This window comes from Carcharhinus amblyrhynchos, chromosome 9 (assembly GCF_965287045.1).
Source record: "Carcharhinus amblyrhynchos chromosome 9, sCarAmb.v2.hapA, whole genome shotgun sequence".
NCBI classification, from domain to species: domain Eukaryota; kingdom Metazoa; phylum Chordata; class Chondrichthyes; order Carcharhiniformes; family Carcharhinidae; genus Carcharhinus; species Carcharhinus amblyrhynchos.
This window is the reverse complement of record NC_137332.1, coordinates 72,618,373-72,638,818: the sequence shown is the minus strand read 5'-3', so window position 1 is coordinate 72,638,818 and position 20,446 is coordinate 72,618,373. Positions and strand designations below refer to the sequence as shown.

Genomic DNA, 20,446 nt, shown 5'->3' with positions numbered 1-20,446 from the left:
CCTCTAGCAGAAGAAATTCCTCTTCTTCTTGGTTCTAAAGGGTCAGCCCTAAGTCTGTGCCCTCGGATCCCAGTCTCTTACAAATAGAAACATCTTCTCATCCACTCTATTCAGGCCTTTCAGAATTCTGTAAGTTTCAATGAGATTCCCCCCTCATCCTTATAAGTTCCATTTGAGTACAGACCCAGAGTCGTAAATGTTTCTCATTCATCAAGCTTTTCATTCACAAAATAATCCTCATGAACCTCCTCTGGACCCTCTCCTCAAGGTCAGTATATCCTTCCTTGGATGTAGGGCCCACAATTGCTTTCAATATTCCAAATGTGGTCCAACCAGAGCTTGCCATGATGACCAGACACCTGTATTAAAAGTTTATTACCATTCCTGAGACTTGTTTGTAGGTTATAGCTACCTGCAACAGGTAATATTCTGAATGTGTAAATGTCTGGAAGGGTTGGAGGATTAAAAAATAATTTGTTGTTGTGCCCAATGCCAAGTTTCTAAATTGAATATTTAAAACTAATCCTGATTAGAAAATCTGAGATGTTGGTCAAATCTGTTTATTACTGAAATATGCAAGATATCACAATCATTCTGCAGCAATGGCACATAAAATACTTTTTAAATGCCATCAGAGATAAGACTGGTTTCTCCTTGTCCTGTTCCCCACACTTACTGTGCTTCACAAGTGGTCAGTTGGGGTCACTGCGCACAACTCAGTAGTGGTGCTAGCCAGTGTGCCCCAACTGAGTTGATGACCTTTGTGTTCTGACTTTAGAGAAACAAACTGCATTTGGGGAAGAAGAGTTTACCAAATGTGCTATGGTTGGGAAAGCTTAAAATTGGCAAAACAACCACAGAAGATTTTTCTTGAAAGCTACGAGCTTGTGATCTGGTTTGCACTGTCTGCAAGGGTGTTGGAAGTATTAGTAACAATATGCTTGAAAAGGAAAGTATTGCACGGCCATGTAGAAGGAGTGGAGTTTACGTATAGCAGTTTCAAGAGCTTACACAGGTCTATAACAGCCTGAATGTCCTTAACCGGTGGAGTCTATGATTTTAAGATAGAAAATGTCACTATGTTAAAAATGGTGACATTTCTCATCTCTTCCCTCTGTTTCCCCAAACATGTTTTCATGAATATTTGGGCACTGTTAAACAGGTGAATGCAGCAAAGGCACATATGTGAATATTGAGCAAAGATAATAGTTCAACACTAAGCTATAAAATGTTAAATAGGAATTAATAGAAAGAGCTTCAATGAACAAGACCAAGGCTTGAAGTTTTGAATCCTGAGTCTTCAGGGCTTTTCCATGGTTGGAAGACAATCCTAGATGCAAGTGCTTGTTTAAAATGACTTGATTTATGCTTTGTAAGAAATCACAAGTACGGAAACTTTGACCCTTCAAATGGAATTCTAAATTCTTCAGAAACGAATGCAGTAAACAGAGAGTAAGTTCAATCTAACAAGTCTGCTTCAATCAGAATGCAGGAGAGGTGGTGGATCATGTATAAAATATGAGAGGTAGTGGCACAGTGGATATCACTGGTTAGTAATCCAGAGAGTCAGAACAAAATCTGGGAATCCTGGTTTAAATCCCACCACAGCAGATGGTGAAATTTGAATTCAGTAAAAATCTGGAATTAATGATCTAGTGAACCAGATGGGTTTTACTACAATGGTTTCATGGTCATCAATGTCCTTTAGGGAAGGAAATCTTCTGTCTTTATATGATGAGCCCTACATGACTCCGGATCCACAGCGATTGTGGTTGACTTTCAAATGGCCTCCGAAATGGAGGGCAGTTACAGCTGGGCAATAAATGCTGGCCCAGCAATGCTCACAACCTGTAAAATGAATTTTTTAAAGTGTTTTGAATCTTCAAAAGTGGACACTTTTCCTGACTATAGCAGTCACATTAAAGAAGCTATTAGTTGCCTTTAATATTTGTATCATTCCTAGAGATTTGAAAGCTTCTATTTTAAAAATTGCAACGTCACAATACTTTCAATGGAATGATTATTTAGGTCTTGGAGTTAAGGTTGATCTGGCACTGTTGGACAATGAAACAAGGATAAATATATTGAAAAAATGGATCATCTCTGCTGCACCCGCTGCAGCCTCATTTTTGGTGTCCTGTAAACTTCCTATGAAGGTTTTGAAGGAAATTATTCATTGCAGTCATACATCTAGAGTGACTTACAATTATAGAATCCCTGCAGTGCAGAAGGAGGCCATTTGGCCCATCAGGCCTGCCCTAAGAACTATTCCTGTAACCTCCATTTGTTTACTCTGACACTTTTAATAACAGCCAAATGTCAATGCAACTGTTTTCATAACTTTTTTCCTGACCAATTGCTGGTGCAGAAACTGTGATAGTCTAAACTATGAGGAAAATCATAAGTGTTTTCCAGGGGCACTTGCAGTCATCAGACGGCAAGTTCAATCCAATGTGTAACCACATTCAGAAATTATAAAATATTAAAGAAATGAGTTTGCTGCTTCCTTCCACATCTCCCTTGCACACTCTGTCTCTTCCCAGTTGCTGTTATCCATCTGGAGTGTGGCAGATCAGCTTATCAAGGGTTTAAATACCAAATCGTTAGTCTGCAAGGGTTCATTGTAAATGGCCAGATGCATATGCTTTTTGGAAATGATTTAATTTGTGCGTTTTGATGAATTGCAGGTATGGAAACCCCCACAGCCCCAACTATATTGCAGATGGAAATTGTACTTCTCCAGGAACAATTGCAGTGATCAGAGAGTAAGTTAAATTCTGCTTCATCCCAAACAATGCAAAAACAGAGTTGCTGGAGAGACAGAAATTCTTGTAAGATTATGTGGCAGCAACTTTCTGAATGCATCTCATGGAAGTGCCATTCTGAACAATATCAACTGAATTAGAGACTGCTTGACACAGGAAAAAAATCTGTAATTTGTGATTGAAATTTTATGAACATCTGATCAAGTCTTATTGAGACTGTTAAGTGGGAGCTGATCTTCCTTCAGGCAATGGGACCCAAGGCTGCACGCTACCAATAGTGACCAGTTAAGAGACTGCAGCTGGGCCTACTATCCAATTTAGGATGCAGTCTAGTCTCAAGAGCTTCTGGTCCAATCAGATGGATGGCAAATTAACAGCCTCTCCTCCAGTGGCTGCTGAGGATAGGGCATCTCAATGATGGGTTGGGGGGTGCCAGAAACTTGAGAGATTGGTGGGGTTTAGAAGCTGCATTTATATGACAACAGAAACTGGTGCAGCAGCCCCTCAAGGCAGGAAGTGGTCCTCAGTTGGTATTGTAATTGGCTGCCCAGTGGTTTTGCCAAGCTGCCCAAGTGCCACACTTTTGGCAAATATGGCATAGCACTGGATAATGATTAGGCTAGACTCCTGATTACTCCCAGTATTTTGCCAAGATTCATACCCCCTGGCCCATCACCAATTATCCAGGAAAGCGCAACACTATCGACACAGCATCAAAACTCTTCAACGAGTAATTGGAAAATGATTTGCCCTTCAGGCATTGTTCACTTCCAGTGTCTGGTTATACCACAAAGTTCCATTTGAAATTTCGAAGATTTAAGAAAAAGTCACCATCTCATGCATTTATGAGTATCTTGAGTGTGATTTGTTTTATAAACCCTGCAGATCAAGATTTGAAATACTGCATCTTCAGTTCAAAGAGGTGTCACAGAGGCGGTGGTGGGGGGGGGGTGGTGGCGGGCGCGGCAGCAATGTTTAATGGGTTAAATTTTGAATGCAAATACATGCTTAAACTGATGTGCTGTATGACTACAGCGATGAGGACTTTGACATGCCAAACTGTGAGTTAGTTTCAATGCCATGTTCTTCAGAAGCTAACTCAGTCAAGAAGTAAGCCTGATCCAATATCTGACTAAACTCTATTTCATTCAGAATCTGTGTAAAAGGGAATTGCTGGCTCTTCCTGTAAGAATCATGTAGGAACAGCTTCATATAATAGTGTAGTGAAAACCATTCCAGACCACAACACTGACATTACTGCCTCTCTCTGCATTTGCCTTATTCCTCGGCATTTCTAAATGAAAAATACATTAGTACAGAATAAAAGATGATGCATTGATGCAAATCGGCTGATCAAAGGTTGAAATATTGAATCCCGGAGTCTCCTGTTTTTGATATGAAGACCACTTGTGGATGCAAGCGTTTGTTTAAAACCACTTTTCTTTGTGACCAATTGCACCTGCAGAAACTGTGACAGTCCAAATGGTGAGGAAAATGGAAATCGTGTATCTGCAGGAACCATTGCAGTAATTGGAAAGTGAACTTAATCTGATGTGTGACAACAATTCCTTCTTTCAGAACACCATAATGTAAATGTGAATGGCTGTGGAGCTAGCAGTTCCTACAGATAATGTAGGAACTTGCTCATAAAGGCATGTAATAGTGCAGCAAACATCATCTAGACCATAGCAATTACGTGAAAGGAAGTGACTGAGGTCTGGCACAGTAGCACAATGGTTAGTATTGCTGCTTCACAGTCCCTGGTTTGATTCAGCTTGGGTTGCTGTCTGTGTGGAGTTTGCACCTTCTCCCTGTATCTGCTGTGGAATTCCCAGCCTCTGACCTGCTGTTATAGCTGCAATATCTATAAGGCTGGTCCAATTTAGTTTCTGATGAATTGTAACTCCCAGGTAGAGATTGTTGGGAATCGGCAATGATGGTGTAATTGAATTTCAAGGGCGATAGTTGAAATCAAGTTACGAATGGTGCTGAATCATGTAAGGTCATCAGCTAACATGCCCACTTCTGATCTTATGGAGGGAAGGTCATTGAATGAAGTAGTTGAAGATGGCTGGGCCGAAGACATGCACTCTTCTGAGGAACTCGCGCAGTGATGTCCTGGGTCTGAATTGACAGACCTCTAACAAGCACAACCATCTTCCTTTCTGCTGCTTGCAACTTCAGCCAGGGGAGAGTTTTACCCCTGATTTCCCATTGATTCCAGTATTGCCTGGGTTCCTTGGTGTCGATGGCAATCACTTTGAACTTGTCTCTTGATCTCCATTCTCTGTGTCTGTGATGCGGCCAGGTGCTAAGTGACCCTGACTGAATCCAAACTGAACACTTGAGCACAGGTTATGCTGTATGATAGCACTGTTGATGGCCCCTTCCATCACTTCCCTGATTGAAAGTAAACTGATGGGGTGGTGATTTGCTGGGCTGCATTTTGTGTGCAGAACCTACCTGGGCACATTTCCACGTTTTTGGGTAAATACCAGTGTTGTCGTTGGACTGGGACAGCAAATTCTCAAGCAGAAATCTTCAATACTATTGGTGTAATGTTTCTGAGGTCCTTGCTTTGAGGTATCCAGTGACTTCAGATGTTTCTTTATGACATGAAGTGAATCAAATTTGCTGAAAACAGGCATTGATTATGCTTCGGTCATGGAGGCCAAAACGGATCATCTACTTGGCACTTCTGGGCAAAGATTTTTGCAAATACTGCTTCAGCTTTGTCTTTTGCTCAGATGTGCTGGGAGTGGAGATAATTGTGGACTCACCTCTCCAGTGAGTTGCTTAACTGTCCGCCACCATTCATCAAGAGATGTGGCAAGACGGCAGAGCTTGGCTCTGATCCACAGTCTATCACCTGCTGCTTATACTGTTGGGCAGCAAATAGCCCTGTGTTGTAGTCTCACCAGGCTGACGCCACATTTTTAGGTCATCCTGATGTTGCTCCTGGCTTGTCCTCTTGTACACTTCATTCAACTAGGGTTGACCCCCAGCTTGATTATAATAGTGAGGAATTTGCCACACCATGAAGTGTGTGCCCTGTTCGACAAAACACAGGTGGTGTTTAAGGGGGGATGGGGGTTTTAATGGGTTGAATTTTGAATGCAAATACTTGCTTAAAATGACCTGCTTTATGACCACAGCCATGAAAACTTTGACAGTCCAAAGTGCGAGGAAGATAAAAAGTCATGTTCTTCAGAAACCAACTCAGTCAAGAAGTAAGTTTGATCCAATCTCAGACTAAACTCTGCTTCATTCAGAATCTGTGTAAAAGGGAATTGCTGGCGCTTCCTGTAAGAATCATGTAGGAACAGCTTCATATAATGTAGTGAAAACAATTCCAGACTACAACAATCACATTACTGCCTCCCCCTGCTTTTGCCTTATTCCTTGACATTGCTAAATGAAAAATACATTGGTACAGAACAAAAGATGATGCATTGATGCAAACCAGCTAATGAAAGGTTGAAATATTGAATCCCAGAGTCTCCTGTTTTTTAAATGATGGCCACTTGTGGATTCAAGCGTTTGTTTAAAATCACTTTTCTTTGTGACCAATTGCACCTGCAGAAACTGTGACAGTCCGAATGGTGAGGAAAATGGAGATCGTGTTTCTCCAGGAATCATTGCAGTAATCGGAAAGTAAGTTTAATCTGATGTGTGACAGCAATTCCAGTTCATTCAGAACACTACAATGTAAATGTGAATGGTTGGGGGGCTAGCAGTTCCTGTCGATAATGTAAGAACTTGCCCATAAAAACATGTAATAGTGCAGCAAATGCCACCTCAGCCATAAAAATCACATGAAAGGAACTGACTGAGGTCCTGGCACACCAGCACAATGGTTAGCACTGCTGCTTCACAGTGCCAGGTACCTAGTTTGATTCCTGGCTTGGATCACTGTCAGTGTGAAGTTTGCACCTTCTCCCTGTATCTGCGTGGGTTCCCTCCCACATTCGGAAAGATGTACTGGTTTGGTGCATTGACGTGACGAGGGGAATTCCCCAGTAACTTAATTGCAGTGTTAATGTAAGCTTTACTTGCGACAAATATTTATTTTTGTCTAATGTTTGCATTATTCCTAGAGGTAGTTTTTAACTTTTTTGTGGGTGTTTGGGGGGAGGAAAGAGAGAAAAGGGGAGTTTTTTTGGGTGATGGCAAAGTCCTGCTGCTGGTTCTGAACTGGCATTGGACCCAGGGCAGCATGTTGCTGGTGGTTGCCTGCTGCCATGGGCCTGACCAATAAATGGTGTTGCCTGGTATCCAGAACTGCCTGTCCAATCACTAGGATGTTTCAGCAACCACCTCTTCAGTGCTACTGGTGGCCATTGCTGAGGTTGCCTCCAGAATAGGCCAGGATCTATCTGGTGACTTCCCCAAGTGGTGGCCATGGTTGGCATGAGCAAAATGCCTGTGGAGGTAGGAAGTGATTGGCTACTTTTTGATCCATACATGGGATGTGGGTGTTCCTGGCTAGGCCAGCATTTATTGCCTGTCCCTATTGCCTCTCCAGAAGATGGTGGTTGGTGAGCTGTCTTCTTGAACTGATATTGTCCCTGAAGTGTAGGTGCATCAATGGTGCTGTTAGGGAGGGAATGCCACGACTTTGACCCAGCAACAGTGAAGAATGGTGATATATTTCCAAGTCAGGATGGTGAGTGACCTGGGGGAAACCTGGGAGGTGGTGGCGCTCCATGTGTTTGCTCTTTGTCCTCCTCGGTGGTAGAGAACATGGGCTAATAAGATTGTTGAAGTGGGCCTTCGTGAGTTCCTGCAGTGCATGCTGCAGCTCATGTACATTAGTGTCACTGTTGGAGGAAGTGAATATTGAAGGTGATGGATAAGGTACCAATCAAGCAGGCTGCTTTGTCTTGGAATGTGTTGAGCTTCTTGTGTTGTTGGAACTGCAGTCATCAATGGGAAAAAGATTATTCCAAACCACTCCTGACTTGCGACTTGTAGATACTGAATAGTTTTTGGAGAGTCAGGACGCAAGTTACCTGCTGCGGAATTCCCAGCCTCTGACCTGCTGTTACAGCTGCAATATCTATAAGGCCGGTCCAGTTTTGTTTCTGAAAAATTGTAACTCCCAGGGTAGAAATAATTGGGAATCAGCAATGATGATGCAATTGAATTTCAAGGGCGATGGTTGAAATCAAGTTACGAATGGTGCTGAATCATGTAAGGTCATCAGCTAACATGACCACTTCTGATCTTATGGAGGGAAGGTCATTAAATGAAGTAGTTGAAGATGGCTGGGCCGAAGACATGATCTCTTCTGAGGAACTCACGCAGTGATGTCCTGGGACTGAATTGACAGACCTCTAACAAGCACAATCATCTTCCTTTCTGCTGGTTGCAACTCCAGCCAGAGGAGAGTTTTACCCCTGATTTCCCATTGATTCCAGTATTGCCTGGGTTCCTTGATGTCGATGGCAGTCACTCTGACCTTGCCCCTTGATTTCCATTCTTTGTGTCTGTTTGAACTAAAGTTGTGATGCGGCCAGGTGCTAAGTGGCCCTGACTGAATCCAAACTGAACACTTGTGCACAGGTTATGCTGTGTGATAGCACTGTTGATGGCCCCTTCCATCACTTCCCCGATTGAAAGTAGACTGATGAGATGATGATTTGCTGGGCTGCATTTTGTGTGCAGAACCTACCTGGGCACATTTCACGTTTTTGGGTGGATACCATTGTTGTAGTTGGGCTGGGACAGCAAACTCTCAAGCAGAAATCTTCAATATTATTGGTGTAATGTTTTTGGAGTCCTTACTTTGAGGTATCCAGTGAGTTCAGATGTTTCTTTATTACATGAAGTGAATCAAATTTGCTGAAAACTGGCATTTATGATGCTTGGGTCACGGGCGCCAAAATGGATCATCCACTTGGCACTTCTGGGCAAAGGTTTTTGCAAATGTTTCTTCAGCTTCGTCTTTTGCACTGATGTGCTGGCAGCGGGGATAAATGTGGACTCATCTCCTCCAGTGAGTTGTTTAATTGTCCACTACCATTCATGATTAGATGTGGCAAGACTGCAGAGCTTGGCTCTGATCTACAGTCTATCACCTTGCTGTTTATGCTGTTCAGCAGCAAATAGCCCTGTGTTGTAGTTTCACCAGGCTTGCGTCACATTTTTAGGCCAGCCTGGTACTCCTTGTCCTCTTATACACTTCATTCAACTGGGGTTGACCCCTAGCTTGCTTATAAAAGTGAGGAATTTGCCAGGCCATGAAAGGTGTTCGACAACACCAGGTGATGAGGGCTTGAAATATTGCCCCTTCAGCTTGGGGGTTGGGGGGGGGGGCGGGGTGCAGTTTAATGGGTTGAATTTTGAATGCAAATACCTGCTTTATGACCACAGCCATGAAAACTTTGACAGTCCAAAGTGCGAGGAAGATAGAAAGTCATGTTCTTCAGAAACTAACTCAGTCGAGAAGTAAATTTGATCCAATGTCTGACTAAACTCTGCTTCATTCAGAATCTGTGTAAAAGGGAATTGCTGGGGTGCTGGTTCTACCTGTAAGAATCATTTAGGAAGAGCTTCAAATAATAGCATAGTGAAAACCATTCCAGACCACAACAGTCACATTACTGAGTCTCTCTGCATTTGTCTTATTCCTCAATATTGCTAAATAAAAAATACATTGGTACAGAACAAAAGATGGTGCATTAAAACAAACCAGCTGATGAAAGTTTGAAATATTGAATCCCAGAATCTCCTGTTTTTTAAATGATGGCCACTTGTGGATGCAAGCATTTGTTTAAAATCACTTTTCTTTGTGACCAATTGCACCTGCAGAAACTGTGACAGCGCAAATGGTGAGGAAAATGGAAATCAGGTTTCTCCAGGAAACATTACAGTGGTCATAAAGTAAGTTTAATCTGATATGTGACAGCAATTCATTCAGAACATGACAACGTAAATGTAAATGGCTGGAGAGCTAGCAGTTCCTGTAGATAATGTAGGAACTTGCTCATAAAGGCATGTAATAGTGCAGCAAACACCATAGCAACCATGTGAGAGGAATGTGAGACCCTGGCACGGTCGCACAGTGGTTAGCACTTCTGTTTCACAATGCCAAGAACCTGGTTCGATTTCCGGCTTGGATCACTGGACTTTGCACATTCCCCCTGTGTCTGTGTGGGTTTCCTCCCACATTCTGAAAGATGTGCAAGTTAGGAGGTACGTTGACTTTAACAGGTGCCGGATTATGGTGACTGGCAGAGTTTCACAGTAATTTAATTGTAGTGTTTATGTAAGCTATACTTCTGACAAATAATTTTTTTGTCTAATGTTTTCATTATTCCTAGACGCAGTTAACTTTTTTTATCTGTGTGTTTTGGGAGAGGGAGAAGGAGGTTTTGTGGGTGAAAGCAAAGCCCTCCTGCTGGTTTTAAAGTGGCATTGGACCCAGGGCAGCATGTTGCTGGTAGTCGCCTGCTGCCATGGACCTGATCCAATAAATAGTGTTGCCTGGTCTCCAGAACTGCCTGTCCAATCACTGGGATGTTTCAGCAAACACACGTTCAGTGCTACTGGTGGCCATTGCTGAGGTTGCCTCCAGAATAGGCCAGGATTTATCTGGTGTTTTCCCCAAGTGGTGAGCATGGTTGGCATGAGCAAAATACCTGCAGAAGTAGTGAGTAATTGACTACTTTTTGATCCATACATGGGATGTGGGTGTTCCTAGCTGGGCCAGCATTTATTGCCTGTACCTAATTGCCTTGAGAAGATGGTGGTGAGTTATCTTCTTGAATTGCTATTGTCCCTGAAGTGTAGGTACATCAATGGTGCTGTTAGGGAGGGAATGCCAGGACTTTGACCCAGCAACAGTGAAGGAACGGTGATATATTTCCAAGTCAGGATGGTTAATGACCTGGAGGAAACCTGGGAGGTGGTGGCGCTCCATGTGTTTACTCTTTGTCCTCCTAGGTGGTAGAGAACATGGGCTAACAAGATTGTTGAAGTAGGTCTTGGTGAGTTCCTGCAGTGCATTTTGTAGCTGATGTACACTGCTGTCACTGGTGGAGGAAATGAATATTGAAGGCGATGGATATGGCTGCTTTGTCTTGGATGGTGTCGAGTTTCTTGTTGGAACTGCAGTCATCAATGGGGAGAAGAGTATTGCATACCACTCCTGACTTGTGACTGTAGAAACTGAACAGGTTTTGAAGAGTCAGGAGGCAAGTTACCTGTTGCAGAATTCCCAGCCTCTGACCTGCTGTTAGAGCTGCAATATCTACAAGACTGGTCCAATTTAGTTTCTGATGAATTGTAACCCCAGGATAGAGAGAGTTGGGAATCAGCAATGATAATACAATTGAATTTCAAGGTTGGATTCAAGTCACAAATGGTGCTGAATCATGTGCAGTCATCAGCAAAATGCCCACTTCTGACCTTATGACTTTATGGGGAAAGGCCATTGAAAGAAGCAGTTGCAGATGGCTGGCCAAGGACACACTCACCTGAGGAACTCATGCAGACATGTTCTGGGGTGAACTGACAGACTTAACAAGTGCAACCATCTTCATTTCTGCTGGGTACATTTGCAGTCACTGGAGAGTTTTTCCGCTGATTTCCCATTGACTCCAATATTGCCTGTGTTCCTTGATGCTGGTGGCAGTCACTCTGACCTTGCCTCTTGATTTCAATTTCTTTTGTGCCTGTTTGAACTAAAGCTGTAATGTGACCAGGAGCTAAGTGACTTGACTGAATCCAAACTGAACAGTTGTGCGCAGGTTATGCTGTGTGGTTTGCTGAGTTGCTGCTTGTGTGCAAAACCTACCTGGGCATATTTCCACATTGTTGGGTAGATTCCAGTGTTGTAGTTGGACTAGAACAGCTTGGATAGCGGCACAGAAATTCTCAATCTCAAATCGTCAATACTATTGGTGTAATGTTATTGGGTTCCTTATCTTTGAGGTATCCAGTGACTTCAGATGTTTCTTTATTTCATGAAGTGAGTCAAATTTGCTGAAGACTGGTATCGATGATGCTTGGGTCACCGGGGAGGCCAAAATGGATCATCCACTCGGCACTTCTGGACAAAGGTTTTTGCAAATGCTTCTTCAGCTTTGTCTTCTGCACAGATGTGCTGGGAGTGGGGATAAATGTGGACTTGCTTCCTCCAGTGAGTTGTTTAATTGTCCACTATCATTCACAATTAGATGTGGCAAGACGGCAGAGCTTGGGTCTGATCCACAGTCTATCACCTTGCTGTTTATGCAGCTGGGCAGCAAATAGCCATGTTGTAGTTTCATCAGGTTGAACACCGCATTTTTACATCAGCCTTGGCTTGTCCTCTTGTACACTTCTTTCAACTAGGGTTGGTCCCGCAGCTTGATTTATAATAGTGAGGAATTTGCCAGGCCATGAAGGGTGTGCCCTGTTCAACAAAACCAGCTGATCAAGGTTTGAAAGATTGCACCTTCAGTTTAAAGGGGGGGGGGTAATGGGTTTAATTTTGAATGCAAATACTTGCTTAAAATTACCTACTTTATGACCACAGCCCTGAAAACTTTGACAGTCCAAAGTGTGAGGAAGATAGGAAGCCATGTTCTTCAGAAACCGACTCGGTCAAGAAGTAAGTTTGATGCAATGACTGAATCCAAACTGATGTGTGCAGGTTATTCTGTGTGATTTGCTAGGCTGCTGCTTGTGTGCAGAACCTACCATATTCCCACATTGTTGGGTAGACTCCAGTGTTGTAGTTGCACTGGAACAGCTTGATTCGGGGCACAGCAAATTCTCAAGCACAAATCCTCAATACTACTGGTGTAATCTTGTTGGGTTCCTTACCTTTGAGGTATCCAGTGACTTCAGATGTTTCTTTATCACATGAAGTGAATCAAATTTGCTGAAGACTGGCATCAATGCTCCTTGGGTCATCAGGAAGGCCAAAATGGATCATCCACTTGGCACTTCTGGGCAAAGGTTATTGCAAATGCTGCTTCAGCTTTGCACAGATGTGCCAAGAATGGGGAAAATTGTGGACCCGCCTCCACCTGTTTAATTGTCCACTACCATTCATGATTAGATGCTGCAAGACTGCAGAGCTTGGCTCTGATACACAGTCTATCACCTTGCTGTTTATGCTGTTCAGCAGCAAATAGCCCTGTGTTGTAGTTTCACCAGGCTTGCATCACATTTTTAGGCCAGTCTGGTGCTCCTTGTCCTCTTGTACACTTCATTCAACAAGGTTGACCCCTAGCTTGATTATAAAAGTGAGGAATTTGCCAGGCATGAATGGTGTTTGACAAACCCAGGTGATGAAAGCTTGAAATGCTGCACCTTTAGTTTAAGGGGAGGGAGGGGGGTTTAATGGGTTGAATTTTGAATGCAAATACTCGCTTAAAATGACCTGCTTTATGACCACAGCCACGAAAACTTTGACAGTCCAAAGTGCGAGGAAGATAGAAAGTCATGTTCTTCAGAAACTAACTCAGTCGAGAAGTAAGTTTGATCCAATATCTGACTAAACTCTGCTTCATTCAGAATCTGTGTATCAGGGAATTGCTGGGGTGCTGGTTCTACCTGTAAGAATCATTCAGGAAGGGCTTCATATAATAGTGTAGTGAGAACCATTCCGGACCACAACAGTCACATTACTGAGTCTCTCTGCATTTGTCTTATTCCTCAACATTTCTAAATGAAAAATACATTCGTACAGAACAAAAGATGATGCATTAAAGCAAACCAGCTGATGAAAAGTTGAAATATTGAATCCCAGAGTCTCCTGTTTTTTAAATGATGGCCACTTGTGGATGCACGCATTTGTTTAAAATCACTTTACTTTGTGACCAATTGCACCTGCAGAAACTGTGACAGTCCAAATGGTGAGGGAAACGGAAATCATGTTTCTCCAGGAACCATTACAGTAATCGGAAAGTAAGTTTAATCTGATGTGTGACAGCAATTCCATTTCATTCAGAACACCACAATGTAAATGTGAATGGTTGGGGAGCTAGCAGTTCCTGTAGATAATGTAGGAACTTGCTCATAAAAACATGTAATAGTGCAACAAACATCATCTAGACTATGGCAATCACATGAAAGGAACTGACTGAGGTCCTGGCACGGTAGCACAGTGTTAGCACTGCTGCTTCACAGTGCCAAGGACCCAGTTTGATTCCTGGCTTGGGTCACTGTGTGGAGTTTCTACCTTCTCTCTGTGTCTGTGTGGGTTTTCTTCCACATTCTGAAAGATGTACTGGTTAGATGTACCTGAACAGGTGCCGGACTCTGGTGATGAGGGAAATTTTACAGTAACTGAATTGCAGTGTTAATATAAGCTTTACTTGTGACTAATATTTATTTTTGTCTAATGTTTGCATTACTCCTAGAAGTAGTTTTTAACTTTTCGTGGGTGTTTGGGGGGAGGGGATGTGGGGAGGAAAGAGAGAAAAGGGGAGGTTTTGTGGGTGATGGCAAAGTCCTGCTGCTGGTTCTGAAGTGGCATTGGACCCAGGGCAACATGTTGCTGGTGGTCGCCTGCTGCCATGGACCTGACCAATAAATGGTGTTGCCTGGTCACCAGAGCTGCCTGTCCAATCACTGGGATGTCACCTCAGTAACCATCTCTTGCAGCTGAGGTTGCCTCCAGAATAGGCAGGATTTACCTGCTGATTTCCACAAGTGGTGGGCATGAGCAAAATGCCTGTGTAGATAGCAAGTAATTGGCTACTTTTTGATCCATACATTGGACGTGGGCATCAGTAGCTGGGCCAGCATTTATTGCCCATCGCTATTGGCCCTCCAGAAGATGGTGGTGAGCTGCCGCTATGAATTGCTTTTGTCCCTGATGTGTGCGTACATCCATGATGCTCTTAGAGAGGGAATTCCAGGACTTTGACCCAGCAACAGTGAAGGAATGATGATATATTTCCAAGTCAGGATGGTGAATGACCTGGAGGAAACTTGAAAGGTGGTGGTGTTCCATCTGTTTAACTCTTTGTCCTTCTAGATGGTAGAGGTCATGGGTGAATAAGATTGTTGAAGCGGGCCTTGGTGAGTTCCTGCAGTGCATCTTGCCACTGATGTACACTGCTGTCACTGATGGAGAAAGTAAATATTGAAGGTGATAGATATGGTACCAATCAAGCAGGCTGTTTTGTCTTGGTGTTGAGCTTCTAGTGTTATTGGAACTGCACTCATCAATGGGGAGAGTATTCCATACCACTCCCGGCTTGTGACTTGTATATACTGAATAGGTTTTGGAGAGTCGGGAGGCAAGTTACCCGCTGCGGAATTCTCAGCCTGTGACCTGCTGTTATAGCTGCAATATCTATAAGGCTGGTCCAGTTTTGTTTCTGATGAATTGTAACCCCCATGGTAGAGGTAGTTGGGAATCAGCAATGATGCAATTGAATTTCAAGGGGTGATGGTTGAAATCACCCCTTTCTGCTGGTTGCAAATCCAGCCAGAGGAGAGTTTTACCCCTGATTTCCCATTGATTCCAGTATTGCCTCGGTTCCTTGATGTCGATGGCAATCACTCTGACCTTGCCCCTTGATCTTCATTCTTTGTGCCTGTTTGAACTAAAGTTGTGATGTGGCCAGATGCTAAGTGAGCCTGACTGAATCCAAACTGAACATTTGTGTGCAGGTTCTGCTGTGTGATAGCACTGCTGATGGCCCCTTCCATCACTTCCCTGATTGAAAGTAGACTGATGGGATGGCGATTTTCTGGGCTGCATTTAGTGTGCAGAATCTACCTGGGCACATTTCCACATTTTTGGGTAGATACCAGTGTTGTAGTTGGACTGGGACAGCAAATTCTCAAGCACAAAGCTTCAATATTATTGGTGCAATGTTTTTGGGGTCCTTACTTTGAGGATGCCAATGACTTCAGATGTTTCTTTATTACATGAAGTGAATCAAATTTTCTGAAGACTGGCATTGATGATGCTTAGGTCACCAGGGAAGCCAAAATGGATCATCCACTTGGCACTTCTGGGCAAAGGTTTTTGCAAATGGTTCTTCAGCTTTGTCTTTTGCACAGATGTGCTGGGGGTGGGGATAATTGTGGACTCATTTCTCCAGTGAGTTGTTTACTTGTCCACCACCAGTCACAATTAGACATGGCAAGACTGCAGAGCTTGGCTCTGATCCACAGTCAATCACCTTGCTGTTTATGCTGTTCAACAGCAAATAGCCCTGTGTTGTAGTTTCATCAGGCTTGCTCACATTTTTAGGCCAGTCTGGTGTTCCTTGTTCTCTTGTACACTTCATTCAACAAGGTTGACCCCCAGCTTGATTAAAAAAGTGAGGAATTTGCCAGGCCATGAAGGGTGTTCGACAAACCTAGGTAATGAAAGCTTGAAATATGACACCTTCAGTTTAACAGGGGGCGGGGGGTGGTTCAATCGGTTTAATTTTGGATGCAAATACTTGCTTAAAATGACGTGCTTTATGACCACAGCCGTGAAGACTTTGACAGTCCAAACTGCGAGGAAGATAGGAAGCCATGTTCTTCAGAAAACAACTCAGTCAAGTAGTAAGTTTGATGCCATGACTGAATCCAAACTGAACATTGTGCGCAGGTTATGCTGGTTGATTTGCTGGGCTGCTGCTTGAGTGCAAAACCTACCTGGGCACGTTTCCACATGGGGTGGATTCCAGTGTTGTAGTTCGATTGGAACAGCTTGGATAGGGGCACAACAAATTCTCAAGCACAAATCCTCAATTCTATTGGTGTAATGTTTTTGAGGTCCTTACCTTTGAGGTATCCAGTGACTTCAGATGTTTCTTTACATGAAGTGAATCAAATTTGCTGAAGACAGGCACAGATGATGCTTGGGTCACTGGGGAGGGCAAAATGAATCATCCACTCAGCACTTCTGGACAAAGGTTATTGCAAATACTGCTTCAGCTTTGCACAGATGTGCTGAGAATGGGGGAAATTGTGGACCCGCCTCCGCCTGTTTAATTGTCCACGACCATTCACGATTAGATATGGTAAGACTGCAGAGCTTGTCTCTGATCCATAGTATATCATTTTGCTCTTTATACTGTTGGGCAGCAAAAAGTCCTATGTTGTGGTTTCACCAGGCTTACGACATATACTTAGGTCAGTCTGGTGTTCCTCCTGACTTGTCCTCCTGCACACTTCATTCAACTAGGGTTGATTCCCCAGCTTGATTATAATAGTGAGGAATTTGCCAGGCCATGAAGGATATTTGATAAACCCAGGTGATGAAGGCTTGAAATACTGCATCTTCAGTTTAAGGGTGTGGGAGGTGTTTAATAGGTTTAATTTTGAATGCAAATACTTCCATAAAATGATATGCTTTATGACCACAGCTATGAAAACTTTGACAGTCCAAGCTCCAAGGAAGATAGTAAGCCATGTTCATCAGAAATTAACTCAGTCAAGAAGTAAGTTTGATCCAATCTCTGACTAAACTCTGCTTCATTCAGAATCTGTGTAAAAGAGAATTGCTGGCGCTTCCTGTAAGAATCATGTAGGAACAGCTTCATATAATAGTGTAGTGAAAACCGTTCCAGACCACAACAATCACATTACTGACTCTCTGCATTTGTCTTACCCCTTGACATTTCTAAATGAAAAATACATTGGTACAGAATAAAAGGTGATGCGTTAGTGCAAACCAGCTGATCAAAGGTTGAAATATTGTATCCCAGAGTCTCCTGTTTTTTAAATGATGGCCACTTGTGGATGAAAGCGTTTGTTTAAAATCACTTTTCTTTGTGACCATTTGCACCTGCAGAAACTGTGACAGTCCAAATGGTGAGGGAAATGGAAATCGTGTTTCTCCAGGAACCATTGCAGTAATCAGAAAGTAAGCTTAATCTGATGTGTGACAGCAATTCCTTCTTTCAGAACACAGCAATGTAAATGTGAATGGTTGGGGAGCAAGCAGTTCCTGTACCTAATGTAGAAACTTACTCATAAAGGCACATAATAATGCAGCAAACACCATCTAGACCATAGCAATCACATGAAAGGAACTGACTGAGGTCCTGGCACGGTAGCACAGTGGTTAGCACTGCTGCTGCTTCACATCACCAGGCACCCAGTTCGATTCCTGGCTTGGGTCACTCACTGTCTGTGTGGAGTTTGCACCTTCTCCCTGTATCTGCATGGGTTTCCTCCCACATTCTGAAAGATGTACTGGTTAGGTGCATTGACCTGAACAAGTGCCAGACTATGGTGGCTAGGGGAATTTCACAGTAACTTAATTGTAGTGTTAATGTAAGCTTTACTTGGGACTATCTGAATGCTTTTTAAAAGATAAAATTTGACCTGCCTCTACTACTACCTCTGGCAGCTTGTGAGTAAGAAAACACTTCACCACCCACTGTGTGAAAATGCTGCCCCTTTGGACATTTTTGCATCTCTCCCCTCTCACCTTAAACCTTAGACTCCCATACCTTTTGGAAAAGATATTGACTACCTAGCTTGTCTATACCCCTTCTGGGCAAAGGTTATTGCAAATGCTTCCTCTGCTTTGTCTTTTACACAGATGTGCTGGGAGTCCCCATTTTTGAGCATGGGGATAATTGTGAACTCACTTCCTCCAGTGAGTTGTTTAATTGGCCACCACTATTCACAATTAGATGTGGCAAGACTGAAGAGCTTTTTGTTTCAAATCATTTGACCTGGCTGCAAGTTCTTTGTTTGAAATGACTTAACATGTGCTTTATAATCAATAGTAGCGATGGAAAATTTGACGAATCAAACTGTGATGGGAATCTAAGTTCACCAGAACCAAGTGCACTAATCAGAGAGTAAGTTTAATTTGATGTGACTAAATTCTACTTCATTTGGAATACAAGATTGTGAACTGTTGCCATCCCTATATTTAAAAAAAATTAGATAGAAACTTTCTCATGGAGGCCTCCCATAACAGTGCAGCAAACACCATTCCAGACCATATCTATCATGTTAAACTGCTGGATTGCCTCTAAAAGTTGTTACTGCAGCAGAAGCCCATTGTGACTGCCCTGGCTCTCCAAGAGAACATTATGACTTAGTGCCATTGTCTTGCCTTTTCCCTATTTCCCTGCACATTGTTTATAATGTAATCATTGAACACTTCGTTTGAACCTGCCTCCATCACAATTCCAGATGGTGTATTCCAGATCCAAACCACCCGTTGTGTGATATTCTTTCCTTGCATCACATTTGTTTCTTTTGCAAATCATTTTAAATTCTTGCCCTCTCGTTCTTGATCCCTTCATGAACAGAAACAGTTTCTTATCTAATCTATCCAGCCCCCTCATGATTTTGGACGTAACTATTCGATCTCCTCTTAGCCACTGCCTCGCCAAGGAGAACAGTCCAACCGTGAAGATGTTCAATGGCGTATGCATGATAAAATTGCATCAACATAAATATCCAGAATTCTGTTTACCTCAACTATTTCTAACCCCCATCCCCGGCCACACTACTTGTGAAAGTTTCAAAAACCGCCATCTAATGCAGTCGTGCACCTGGAGAGTGGCCGTTAACAAAACCAGCTGATCAAAACTTTAAATAGTGTTTTTTCATGGTGAGCAAGCAATGGTGTCTAGATGCTTAAAATGACTCGACTTGGGCTTTGTGGCAAATTGCAGGTAAGGAAGCCTTGATAGTCCAAACTGATGATTCTTTGTGTTAAGAAAAAACACTTTCAAATGTAATCATTTATTAGTAGATTGCATCTCTCATGTAATAATGAATAATTCATAGATGAATAAAAACCATAGGTACCTATTTTTTCTTTTCAAGATTGTTGGGGTCATTTTAATTCCCTGGATCACTTCGATTAACTCACTGGAGACCTAAACCCAGGATTATTCTGATCTATGTAGCTCTTTACCTAAGCTCTAAACTCATCATACAACAGAAAACAAAGTTATTAGCAAAAGCTTTTAAACAGCCCATAAGCAATAATGTGGAATTAAGCTTTGAATCTGAGTAGTGTATATCACGGACAATACTATATACACTGAAGCTCCAGGTCAAATGTTGAGTTGGAAGCTTATGTTTGAGGGTTGAATTGGGAATGGTCCGTTTAGAGCTTGAGTTTTTTTTTGTTAGAGTTGAGAGAATGGGATGTTGTCTCTGGACTTGAATTTCCTTTGATTAAAGGAAATGAGAGCAAGAAATTGGTGACAAACAGAGAGGAATCAGTCCTTGACAGGCATGTGAATGGTAAAAGAGTGATTTAGGGATCAAATGGGGAATCTATACATGGAGGCAAAGGACATGGCCGTTAAATGAGCACTTTGCATTAGTCTATACCAAAGAAAATGCTGTCCAAATGAAAGAGAAGGTAATTGAGGCACTAGATGAACTGGGTTTGGTTGGAGAAGTATTAGAAAGATTGGCTATTTAACAATGATCTAGTCTTCATGATTTACCAGACATCCAAGGATAGTTAAAGTGCAAGTGGAACCTGCAAAATTGTCCACAACAAGTGGAACAAGTGCAAGTGGAACGTGAATAACTTGTCCATAACTGTCCAATCCTAATTACAGCAATAACGCCAGAGCACCTGAGAATTGCAGAAGTTACAACCTTGTTAGAAAGGTGTGAAGATAAACCTAGTTAGTGGGAAAGCACTTAGAAATGATATTCTGGGCTAAAGGTAACAGTTACTTTGAAAAATGTGATTTAATTTTGAACAATTAAGATTTTATCACCATGTTAGTTTAATTATA

The 20,446-nt window shown here is 42.5% G+C and overlaps 1 protein-coding gene across 1 annotated transcript in view; it reads left to right on the top strand.

Moving 5' to 3' along the window:
* Positions 1–20,446, top strand: part of LOC145347937 (ral guanine nucleotide dissociation stimulator-like 1) — a 105,092-nt gene that overhangs the window by 43,422 nt on the left and 41,224 nt on the right. The window contains 11 exon segments of the mRNA XM_080195925.1: positions 2,688–2,765; positions 5,921–5,995; positions 6,348–6,419; positions 9,579–9,650; positions 12,289–12,363; positions 13,158–13,232; positions 13,596–13,667; positions 16,200–16,274; positions 17,081–17,155; positions 17,509–17,580; positions 18,455–18,529. Coding sequence (XP_080052051.1) covers positions 2,688–2,765; positions 5,921–5,995; positions 6,348–6,419; positions 9,579–9,650; positions 12,289–12,363; positions 13,158–13,232; positions 13,596–13,667; positions 16,200–16,274; positions 17,081–17,155; positions 17,509–17,580; positions 18,455–18,529 — 816 coding nt within the window.